This window comes from Mus caroli, unplaced genomic scaffold, assembly GCF_978045245.1.
Source record: "Mus caroli unplaced genomic scaffold, Mus_caroli_1 scaffold_13, whole genome shotgun sequence".
NCBI lineage: Eukaryota > Metazoa > Chordata > Mammalia > Rodentia > Muridae > Mus > Mus caroli.
In genome coordinates, this window is record NW_028227268.1 from 23,492,749 (window position 1) to 23,505,224 (window position 12,476).

Sequence of the window (12,476 nt, forward strand, 5' to 3'; positions counted from 1 at the left end):
GTTCACAACCATCTATACTCCAGTTCCCTCCAGGATCCAACCCTTTCTTCTTCTCTGAGGGCACGAGGCACACAAGTGGTGCACATATATACCCAGGCATGTAAGAGGGAAGAGATGATGGAGATGCCTGAGGGATCACGGTGAGAAGGTTCTGCTTGCTGCCATGGCCGATGAATGACTCTGATCCCTGGATCCTAACAGGATGGGAGGAGAAAACCAACTCTCAAAGGTTGTCCCCCTGACCTGTGACAGCATACCATGGAGTACATGCTGTTCTGTGCCCCAGTAAATGTAAATAAACAAACAAGACTGGTGACAAAGGTTTAAAGCCAGCTTTGGGCAGAGGGTGATGAGAACCCAGACGTTTAATGAGATTATAATATACAGGCCAAACCACTCCACACTCATCCTGAGTTGAGGGTTGAAAACAAAACTGAAGCAGTGGCTCTCAGCCTTCCTAACACTGCGACCCTTTGATCCAGTTCCTCATGCTGTGGTGACCCCCAACCATATAATTATTTTCATTGTAAATTCATAGCTGCAATTTTGCTCCTGTTATAAGTCGTAATGTAAATATTTGATATGAAGGATATCTGATATGCAACTCCTGTGAGTCATCTGACCTCCCACCAGGGTCGTGACTCACAGGTCAAACCACTGATTTAAAGGTTTAGGTCTTATTCTTGGGTGCCCCCTCCCTCTTCCTCTAATTTAATTTTTTTTTCACCTTCACCTTGATTTTCTACTTAACCAACGTGAAATCTATTGTCCTGTTTTGTGCTTGTATCATAGTCCCCTAGACCTTCCTTTCCTCTCCAAGCCCTCAGCCAGGGCTGGAGAACACGGGCGCTTTGGTGAGGGCAGGCAGCTTGGATGATCCTTTCAGTGTAAAGCAGACGTTCTGGATTCTAACCCTCTGAGCTCTGGGAGCATTTTCCAGCGGGCCTGAGGAACAGTGTGGGCAGTAACGTGTATGTATGGATGATGGCTGTTTCTTTACCTGGGTCAAACGACAGATTCCCTTTACAGAAAAACCAGAAGACAGCTTGTCCTAGGATTGACATAGTATTCTCCATTCATTCTTGTAAGACCAGTTTGTTTGTTTGTTTGTTTGTTTGTTTGTTTGTTTTTGAGGCACACATGGGAAGGATCAGACTAGGAAATAAATGTGGTTTTTGTTGTTTTCAAGACAAGGTTTCTCTGTGTAGCCCTGGCTGTCCTGGAATTCACTCTACAGACCAGGCTGGCCTCAAACTTAAGAGATTCACCTGCCTCTGCCTCCCACCATAACCACCGTCATCACCACCCCAAGCCTCCCCCCAACCCCTCTTAATGAAGTGACTCAAAGTGGTAAGGGTTTGAATGATTCTGTATCTTCAGGATTAAAGCATCAGGAGATGGGCTTAGTGGGTGCTGAGCTGGAGGACAGAAGGAGAGAGATAGATGGTGAGGCAGAAGGAACTTGGAGACTGAGGTTGAGCCGGCATTTCAGTTGTCCCCAGCCTGGAGGCTCTGTGGTGTCTTGCAGTGTTACAGACAGAGCACAGCAAGGCTGGGAAGGCTTTAGGGCAGCAGGCAGGGAAGGTGCATTAGGAATTCTTGCTTAGCAGCTGAAGGAGGGAGAGGCCAGCGTAGAGGGCACAAAGGTGGGGGAGCGTGTCCGGATCCCACGTGTACTGGGGGCCTGATCTCTGGACTTCCAGGCCGCTTAGTCCCACCAGTGCTTCTGTTAGGATCAGTTCCTCCTCCCCGAGGGAGGAGAGCAGATCAGGCCGCAGGGGGAAAACACCCTCTTTATCTTGCAGGAAGTTCTGCTCCATGGTGCTCTCAACCTGCAGGGGACCAAGGTGACTGGAAATGGGGAACTGGAAAGCTTCTCCCTCCTACCAGAGCAGACTGAGTACCCTAAGGACCTAGGGAGAGGGGAAGACTTTCCTCTAGGGATAAGGCTGGGGCCTGTGAGCACAGTAGGTCTGCATGTTCCCACAGTTTCTAACTCTCCTCCTCATACCCCACCCTGCCCTGAACGCCCCCTGGCATCTGTCACTTTTTCTCACCAGCTTCAGTTGCACTGGTAGGATCTTTTTCTCCAAGGATTTTACTAGAAGCTTCTGTTGGGCTTCACTTAGCACTGGAGGGAAAAGCAGAGAAAGAAGAAAAAAAGTGTTGCTGGTAAAGAGGGAACTGCAGACTCCAAATAGTGTTTGCACACTGATCAATTAATTCATGCATCTACGCATCCATCCATCCATCCATCCATCCCACTTCCATCTGTCCACAGATAAATGCCTGCTCTATAACATACACCTTTGCTGGTCATTAACTTAAAACAAGTTATGATTTCTGACTGGGTAAAGTGACACACACCTTTAACTTCAGTATTCTGGAAGGCAGAGGTATATGGACCTTGTGAGTTCCAGGCCAGATTGTTCTACATAGTGAGTTCCAGGCCAGCCAGGGCTACATAGTGAGACCTCATCTAAAAAACAACAGCCAACCAAAATTCCAATCTTTTGATGCATTTTTGGGAGAAGTCATGTGCTTTCTGTTTGTTTTTGAGACAGAATCTCATTCTGTAGCCCAGGGTTAAGTTAGGCACTCTGTACCCAGTGTGGCCTGAGATCTACAGTGATCCTCCTGCCTCAGTTTCCTGAGTGCTGGGACTATAGGCATGAGCTACCTACCACACTGTGATAGCCATAGCTGAGGGGTTTCCTTTGGGCTTGGCATTTGACAGTAAGTCCCCTCACTGACCCAACCACAATTTTTCTTTTTGAGACAGGGTCTCACTGTGTAGCTCTGGTTGTCTTGGAACTCACTATGTAGACCCGGCTGGCCTGAAGTCACAGAGATCCTCCTGCCTCTGTCTCTCCAGTGCTAGGATTAAAGGTGTGCCTCAGTATGCCTAGCTTTCCCCTGACTTGTATGTGTGTATATGTTGTGTGTACACTTGAACATATGCACTTCTGTGTTCAAGCACACTCAGGTGCATGCCATGGTGTGTACATGGAGGGAGCAGACAGACAACTTGCAGGAGTCGGTCCTCCCCCTGTGGAATTGAATTCCCACTGTCAGGCTTGGCAGCAAGCACCTTACTCATTGAGCCATCTTTTTTTTTTTTTTTTTTTTTTTTTTTGCTTTTTCAAGACAGGGTTTCTCTGTGTAGCCCTGGCTGTCCTGGAACTCACTTTGTAGACCAGGCTGGCCTCGAACTCAGAAATCCGCCTGCCTCTGCCTCCCAAGTGCTGGGATTAAAGGCTTGTGCCACCACTGCCCAGCTCACTGAGCCATCTTATGACCCTTAAAAAAAGTAGCAAACATCACAGCTTATGTCCAAAGGACTCAGAGATTTTGTCTTTGAGTGGGAAAATGTGTCGTGCAGAGGTCAGGAGGAAATACAGGCCCAAGATCAGAAGAGTAGTGACCCTGAAATTAAAGCTGACAGGCGGGCAGCAATGCGGAAGGGATGGACTTAGCACCATGCAGAAGGATTGAAAGATGTAGCAAAAAATCAAAATAAAAATGGCCCAACTGAAACCCTAGGAAGGAAACCAATTTGGTGATGATTTTTGTCTCTCCCTCTCAAGTACCTGGATTGAACTCAGGGCCTTTTATATGTATGTATATACATACATATAATATATATACAAACACATACACACATATATACATACACACACATATATACATACACATAAACACATATATATACATACACATATATACATATATACATACACATATACACACATACATATATATATATATATATACATACACATACATATACACACATACATATATATATATACATACACATACATATACACACATACATATTACACATAAATATATAAACATATACACATACACATACATATATACATACACACATATACATACACATGTATACATATACACACACAAACATGTATACATAAATACACTATAAGCCACCTGGCATCCATCCATTCATTCATTTGGGAATCATTCACATGATTTACTCTTATAACAGAAAGAAACCCATCTGATTCACTTCTCACTCACCTGTCAGAGCCCCGAGGAAGTAGAGGATGGCGTCCATAGAGTCCTTTGACAGCATAACATCTTTGGGGAGTGCTTCTAAGGTCACTTCCTGTCCCTTGTCTAGAGCCCCTTCAAGCTGTGAGGAAAACTGGGTGACTAATACTTGCGGTAAAGGTCTAACCTAGCATTTGGCACAAGTAACCTGTGAGCCGAGGCTGACTCTCTCCCACTCCCTGTTTCTTTTGTGTGTGGTCAGGTCCTAGAAAGTGCTGGACTGGTAGGTAGGAGGCTCTTTGGTCCCTGGATTTTGAGCTCTGGAAAGTACAAGCTGTTATCCAGCAGGGGGCGCCATAGGCTTATGGGGACCCTATGGCCATCAGAGGGCGCGCCCCACTTCCGGGAACCCTGTACTGATGCTCTTATTTCAGGGATAAAGGGGCCAGTGGTAGTCCAGCAGCCGAAATGAACTTGGGCAACCTTGGGAAGGATATCTGCTATTTATTCCGCAGCCTTTGGTCACTGTGTCATTGCCAGTTCCCCTCCCCATCTGCAATGACCGCCACCACTCACAATCCCCTTCCTCCATATTCCCTGTGCTCTGGGCTCTCACCATCTGCTCAAGGTCCTGGAGCTCTTTCTTCTTTCCTAGGAGATGGCTGAGGGAAGTGAGTAGGGAGCTTCGCCCCACTGGACTCAACTTCTCCACTTCTTGAGTTTCTCGCTGAACCTCTTCCTTTAAAGTCTTGAAGTCTTCGTGCATCTCCCCTAGGGGCACAGTTAATATGTCAGGCTCCCTTCACCTGGTGCCCTCTCACCCTGAACGTTCTGGAAGCTTCGTGACCCCTTCCTCAGGACCCGGTGCCCTGCTTCCAGCTTTTATCTGACTTTTCCTCTTTCCCAAGGGGTGTGGTTATGAAGTTATGCTAAAGCCTTGTTATGAAAGATTGAGCAGAAAGGTGAACTAGACCCCTGCCTTCAACTAACAGGACAGTTAATTGCACTACCGTTACCACTACCACCCTGCATCTTGGGATTCATCCTTTATCCGTGCACACTTGACTTGTAGTTCCAACTACTCCACCCAGACATTAGGGGAAGCCTGTTTCCCCTTGTCTTGAGTTTGTGGACAAGCAATGGCTTTGACATAATGTCAAATTTGTCACAATTTGACTTAATGAAGTGGACATTGGGACTGTCTCAGAGAGCAGTGGGTCTGTATCCAAGGACTGTGGCTGTGAGCTCTAGCCTGTCTGTTTAGCAGCCCGAATCCTAAAAGTACATCTACTCTACATTGGAGGGAATGGCTTCCTGGAAGAGGCTGTAATCCCAAGACCCAGGGCTCAGCCTGTGCCTTTCCCTTCCACTCTAATGCTTCTCTCCCTACCTGTGTAGCAAAGTCTTGAAAAAATTCACAAGGCTCCTTACCAACATCAGATGCCTGGATCACTGAGAAAATAAGAGGTAAATAGAACAATAAGAACACAATCCTTTAGAATGGCAGCCATCCGTAGGGGGAATGGGAGAGCACTGCCCCTCTGAGATCCCAGATGTCTTCAGAATCCTCTTGCTCCAGTCTCGGGACTGGAGGCAGGAATGGACCAGAAGAACTGACACAATGTGAAAGGGGCACTCAGGCTGAACTGGTATCACCCAGCCTGAGTGACTCAGTACCAGCTGCCCCAGTTCCTGGCAGCAGATACATGCGGAACAGGTTGCAGCTACTGAGGCCGCTGACAGCAAAGGTCTGGGGCAGCAGATCTTGTCTATAGATCTCTCCATTCTATTGTTTTTATTGGAACTTCTTATTCTTATCCTAACTTCTTATTGGAAGTTCTGCTGTCATTGATGGACAGCTGTTTGCTGAGATCTGTCCCACTATCTTCCTGGTCAGTCCCATGGAGGAGGGAGGAAGACTAAGGTTTTGAACTTAAGTCAAGAAAGTTGTGAAACAAAATGAATACTTACATATGAACTTCCCTTCTCCTGGCTTTTCTGAAAACGCAAAAAGAACATCTGTCAGGACAAACTCTTTGCTGCCTTTCCCTAAAGCCATTGGCTAAGACAGCCTCACGGTAGCATTATGAAAACATGGAGATTCTGCGAGCACACCCACCCGTACAACTTTGGAACACACCCCATCTCCAAATCTCTCTGTTTCTGGCTGTGCTTCAGCCCCTGTCTCTTTGTTCCTTCTGGGCAGTGTTTATGTCCCATGCCTCTATCTGAGTGAGGACCCAGGAAACAGGAGCAGATGCTCTGTTGGTAGATTATAGGAGCTGCTGCTATTTTAGAGTGGGGACCTTTACCAGAGAATATCGGGGCAGGAGATGTGGGGAGCCTGTAAGCCGTGCACCTACCTCCGGGAGGGAAAGTTTGCATGTTGTCATTGCAAATGTGTGGAATGCCTATAAGGGACAAGACAAGGCATCAGGAGGTCATTGCCAGCTTCTCCACACACTTCCTTCTTCAGCCTCAAACCCAAAGCTCCTCAAATGCCCCATCTAATTCTTTACCTGACCTTCACTGTTGGAAGCTGTAAGCTCTTCCCTACAATAGCACTGCCCCCCCCATCACCAATCCAGTGGTGTTATTATGATCTGTCTTCTCCTTGGGCTTCTGGAGGTTAGAGGCTGTGCTCATTTGGCCTTTGGGTCAGTCGCCACAGCTTCCCCAGTGCCACCATAGACACCTGGAACTCATGTCTCCTTCATCTAGAGCAACCTTTGTTCTGTCGCCAGCAATGGGCAATATAAGATGCTGCTCCCCCACCCCATCCCCTCACACGGCAAGAGAGGACCAGGATGCCATTGCACAGATGCAGCCATCCTTTATCTTGAGGAGAGAACATGTTGGTCTCTGCTCACCCCACTCATCTTTGCCATTGACCATCAGTTGTCTCACTCGATAGGCCAGGACACAGCCCTTGGGGATGGTTACAGCCTCCTTGTGGTTCATGGATCCCTAGGATTACACAATGAGAGTCTGTGAATTCTCTAAGTTCCATTTTGAGGAGGGGCAGGATGCAGGTACAGGGCTAGGTCTGACAGTCTTTGAGGACACAAGCAGTTGGAAACCCTTCAGTAGGATCTCCAGTTGACTTTCTCTGTGCTCTGAACTTATGGCCCTTGAAGCCTTCCCATTCATTTCTTTTTAAAATAAACACATTTATTTATTTATTTTATATATAGGAGTACACTGTCGTTGTCTTTAGACACACCAGAAGAGGGCATCGGATCCCATTACAGATGGTTGTAAGCCACCATGTGGTTGTTGAGAATTGAACTCAGAACTTCTAGAAGAGCAGTTAACCATTAAGCCATCTATCCAGTCCCCTTCCAATTCATTTCTAGTGATCACCCCCTAACAAGCTATGCCTGCTTTTGGATTGGACAGCAGAGGAACTGGACAGACCTGCTCTAGCACCTGCCTGTGGATCATCCTGCCCCACAACTCAGGTTCCTCCTTCCTCTACACCAGCTGCCCCATTCTTATCTCATTCGGGAAGTCTTCCTCTGGCTCCCAATCCCATACCTTTCCTCTTGAACATACTCACTAGATGTATGTATAGATTATAAGAGATGCACTTATTTCTACTGGGCTTTACCTGTGTAACTCATCTATAAGTAAGGACATTCTGAAAGCAGGAAACTGCCCTCTTCCTGGGATCTTACCAGGTAGTCCAGACTGACCTTGAACCCGTGACTCTCCTGCCTCTGCCTTCTGAGTACTGGGATTACTAGTGTGCACCACCATACCAGAGAGGAGAGCAGGGCAGGGGTGAGGACAAATCCTGTATCACTGAACTTGCTCTGTGTTGTCTGTGGCCTGTGGAGACCTGGCCTACTGGGTACCACCGAGCAAAGGACAGTGCGTGTGATCTCTCTCTCTCTCTCTCTCTCTCTCTCTCTCTCTCTCTCTCTCTGTGACTGTGTGTGTCTGTGTGTGTGTCTGTGTATAGCAAACCTGTAGTCCCAGTGGGGCAAAGAAGGGGAGAGAGAAGCAGCCCTCTGCCTTGCCAGCTCGCTCCAGAGTGACTTCCTGCAGGGTTTCCACCACCTCCATCACCACATAGAGGTTCTCCCCGCGTTCCCGCATCTCCTTCAGGAATGGGTGGTCTGCTGACAGTTTCCTAAGGCAGGAGATACAGGAAGACACCACCTTCAGCATTTCCTCTTCAGGGCCACCACCTGTGCTTTGTACTATTTTATTTTGAGACAGAGACCCCGTTGTACAGCCGTGGCTGTCATGTGTAGACCAGGGCTGGCCTTGAACTCACAGAGATCCACCTGCCTTTGCCTCTCAAACACTGGGGCTAAAGGTGTGCGCCATTATGCCCCTCAGTGTCTTCTTTTTTATTTTTATTTATTTATTTATTTATTTATTTATTTATTTATTTATTTATTTATTTTTAGTGTCTTCTTTTTCAATCTGTCAATCCTAGACAGTACGGTGCCAGGGAAGGCATGAGGGCTCAGATCCGGCCACAGTGCAAACTCAGACTTCTGCTTCCTGGCAGGGCAGAAGCTTTGAGTCTGAGTTGCCTCATCTATAAAACAGAGATGACGCCAACTACCTCCCAGGGTGCTGAGATAAACTGTGCAAACAGCTGGAGGCTCATCACCTGGCATCTCCACTTCCTCCTCCCCTTTGCTTCCGTATGAAAACACATCTCTGTCCTTACAGCATCTGAATTTATTCCTGAGTTCTCCCTCAAATCACTGTCCTATTTCTGTCCTTCACCTACTGGCAAACGTCTCAAATTGGAGTGAACCATACTCATGGTTTGTGTGTTCATCACCCCATTGGAATCTCAATCTGCTGAAATCACAGTGACCCCTCCACTCACTAAACTGGGTGATCCCCCTAAATGTGGACCACACTGGATCTTCTGTCCTTCTGTGCCTTCCTGCCTTATCTTGGCTTCCAATTGCACGCTGCTTCTGCTCCTGTCTTTCTGGCTCCTAAACCATGTACGTACCACTGACTCCCTTTTCCAGCTGATTTAGAACCTTAATATTTTATGTCCTCTGAGATTTTGGTGTGTGTGTGTGTGTGTGTGTGTGTGTGTGTGTGTGTGAGAGAGAGAGAGAGAGAGAGAGAGAGAGGGTGTGTGTGTGTGTGATGTATATGGGTGTGCATGAGTGTGGGGAGTGTACAGAAGAAAGCATCAGATCCCCTGGAGCTGGAGTTACAGGTGCTTGTGAGCGCACTAATGTGTGATGTGAGACCTGGGAACTGAACTCGGGTCCTCTGCAAAAGCAGTAAATGCTCTTAGCCACTAAGCCGCCTCTCTGGTCCCCGAGATTCTGTTTTTATGCCTCCTCACTCTGAGCGTTCTCCAACTTCCACCCGATTCCTAGCATCTTAGTCTGGATCTTGCTGACCCCCACGCGTGCGTCTTAACCCTGAGCTCTCTGAGCTTCCAGCCCCCTTTCCTGCTATCCATTGAACAGTCTCAGGTGGTACTCCAGCTCCGTTGCGAAAGGAGCTGACAACCGTCCCCACGTAACTACCTGTCACTGGCCTTCCTGTTTGTCACCTTTAATGTCTTGTAATGACACAACCTAGGTCAAGACTCAGAGTCAGTCATCTTTAACAAATCTGTCACCCTGCAATCAGCTGCTGAGTTTAACCCAGTGCATCATCTTTGCAATAAGCCTGGTGCCCACTCCTCCCTGAATCCTGGCCACTCCTCCCTGCATCCTGGCCACGCCTCCCAGCTCTTGTCCTCATTTTATTTCATTTTATTTCTCTGATGGATAGCGGGACAGTGTGTTTCTGTCCACCTTCCTCTCTCTAATGCACTTCTTCCGTCTGGTCAAGTCAGTCACGGACACACATCAGAGCAGCATCAGGGAGTCGGGCTCTCCCTGGCGCCTACTAGTTGGGCTCCTTGTCCTGTTTCTGGCTCCCACCTGCTCTGGGTCTACCCTCCATTTGTCCCTCCTTTGCATCTGTGGGCTGACTAGTTCATGGTTCCTATCGGTGTTGAGACATCTCACCTGTATGTCTCTGTAAGGCCCTTCTCCTTTCCCTGCATGACCAACTATACCCATCATTCAAGGCTAAACCCAAGACCACTCCTGCCTCACACCCCCAGCCAAAAGAAGCCCCCTTGCAAGTCCAGCCAAATATTTGCCATGTACCTATTGCCTCTCAAATTGGGTAGCTACTCTTTTTGTTCTTGGTTTTCAAGACAGGGTTTCTCTGTGTAGCCCTGGCTGTCCAGGAGTTCACTTTGTAGACCAGGCTGGCCTCGAACTCAGAGATTCTCCTCCATCTGCCTCCCAAGGGTTGGGATAAAGGCGTGTGCCACCACTGCCCAACTGGATAATTACTCTTGGGAATTGAACTCGGGGCCTCAGGAAGAGCAGCCAGTGCTCTTAACCTCTGAGCTATCTCTCCAGCCCCGGATAATTACTCCTACATGGTAGTTTTCACCCTCCTACACCTCAAGGTTCTTGGATGTAGACATTCTAGGTACACCAGCACGTAGTAGGGTGCTTTACACGCAGTGAAAACTCTGTAAATGTTTACTGGGTGACTTGTCAAACATTCAACCTTTCCTTCCTCTTCTGGCCCCTCAAGTCCTCACCTGCTTCTTTCAACCACTACTTAATTATTTAAAAGTCAGGTCCCCTGTCAAGCCAGACTCGTGCCAGAGCCTTGTATGAACACTGGTTCTGCCACACCCCTTGTCTGCTGGGGCAGTGTTCCCTAGGTGTATGGATGGAGCCAGTCTGAAGCTTGTTTTGTGGGAGCAGAGCGCCGGACACAGTCTCTGTAAAGAACAGTTGCTACAAACTTCTGACTTTTTTCCGTTGCATTTCACAGTCTTAGGATTGAGAGAACGTTAGGACCTGTCCTCCGTTCCCATCATGCTATAGCGAAGACAACTGAGGCTCCTCACCACTGTGCTTTCTGTCCACCCCAGGGAGTATTCTCTTCGGGGATTGGTAACGGCCAGGGTGAGGGGTCTACCCTTCCACAGGTGGCTCAAAGCATCATCCACACACTGCCTAACCTCATCCTGGCAGCCCCTCAGCCTTGTCCTCTCACCTCTCCTTGTGCAAGTTCTCCAGAGCCGTGGGAGCCACGCTGAGCGTCTGTACCTCCAGTGTGCTGCTTCGTGACAGACCCGCAGTCCCCTTTACCTTCACCGTCTTTGGCACGTCCACATCTCCCTCTACTCGGGCATCCAGCATATTCTTAAAGCTAAAGTTGCCACTGTCTGTTGGATCTGTGGGAAGGAAAAGACAGAAGCAGCTGAGCTGAGAGGTACCCCCACTCATCAGCACTGCTAGAGTCATCACCAAGCACTTTGGGCTTGGTGACCCCTAACCATATCAGAGAGAAGAGCTTGAGGATCTTCCTTGTGGTCAGGATGGCTGGCCCTAGCCCCACAGCATCCTTCAGAGCCCAGCTCTGGGTGAGAGGCTGACCTGAGGGGGAGCTGCCCGGCTCCAGCACATCCAGGAGAGTGTAGTCGGTGCGCACATAGCGGGCTCCCCAGAACAGTGTGCTCTTCCTCTTCCTCAGCACCAGGCAGAAGGGATGGAAGCGTTTGAAGTCGATGAGGCTGTCTAGGGGTGTCAGATCTCCTCGAGGGTTCAGCTGTCTAGCCAGGGCCCGGGTGACATTCTCAAACATAGTCATTGTCTCTGTGGAGAAGGAGATGGACAATGTTCAGGCAGCCACTGGGGTCGTCAAGATCTGGTAAGTACTTTGTAAAGAGGTTGTCACTAGGCTTCACTCCTAGAGTAGAGGGGAGACAATTACAGCCATCTCGATGTTGGATCTGGAAGGAGCCCACGGAGTCCTTCTTTTGTGATGGACAATCCCAAGCTCTAGAGTTCACATGGCTGACACAAGATGCCAGCCTTCCCCTTTGCCAAGGGCTCTTTTCTCATTCCATGTTCATTTCTTTACAGAACAGAGCCCAGTTTGAGTCTGTCATCAGCAGGGGAAGTGAAGTGTCCTCTCACACTAAGGGACAGTTGAAACTAGGACCTGTGGACACTAGGGAAAGGAAGCAACCGCACTGGGCCCAGGAGCCTGGGCAGTCAGAGCTGGGCAGCTTCCCCAGTTGCCCTTTCCTTGGCAAGGCTATACTTGCTTGTACCCTACACTTCCCTCCCACCTACCTCCTAGCAACACGAATATAAGTGGGCAAATTTCCTAGTTCCTCTCTCCTGACCACTTTGCCTTTGTTAGTTCTGCTTACGATATATCCCCTTTCCAATAGAAAGAATTTGTATTTGTCCTATAAGAGTCAACTCAAGGGCTGGAGAGATGGCTCAGCAGTTAAGAGCACAGACTGCTCTTCCGGAGGTCCTGAGTTCAAATCCCAGCAACCACGTGGTGGCTCACAACCATCCATAATGAGATCTGAGCTACAGTGTACTTATATATAATCAATCAATCAATCAATCAATCTTTGGGCTCTGAGC

At 48.3% G+C, this 12,476-nt stretch overlaps 1 protein-coding gene across 2 annotated transcripts; it reads right to left on the reverse strand.

Moving 5' to 3' along the window:
• Positions 1 to 1,589: 1,589 nt before the first annotated feature.
• On the reverse strand, positions 1,590 to 11,682 carry Gsdma (gasdermin A). Of its 2 annotated transcripts, XM_021178069.2 has the most exons (11): positions 11,469 to 11,682; positions 11,086 to 11,266; positions 7,990 to 8,155; positions 6,891 to 6,987; positions 6,384 to 6,431; positions 5,992 to 6,018; positions 5,452 to 5,472; positions 4,637 to 4,791; positions 4,048 to 4,162; positions 2,058 to 2,131; positions 1,590 to 1,832 (listed from the first exon to the last, which is right to left on the reverse strand). In XM_021178069.2, the coding sequence occupies exons 1-11, from the start codon at positions 11,680 to 11,682 to the stop codon at positions 1,590 to 1,592; spliced, it is 1,341 nt and encodes a 446-aa protein (XP_021033728.2). The 2 variants fall into 2 exon arrangements, with proteins under 2 accessions (XP_021033728.2, XP_021033727.2); XM_021178068.3 differs by lacking the exon at positions 5,452 to 5,472 and having other exon boundaries at positions 6,333 to 6,431.
• Between the last annotated feature and the right edge of the window lie 794 nt (positions 11,683 to 12,476).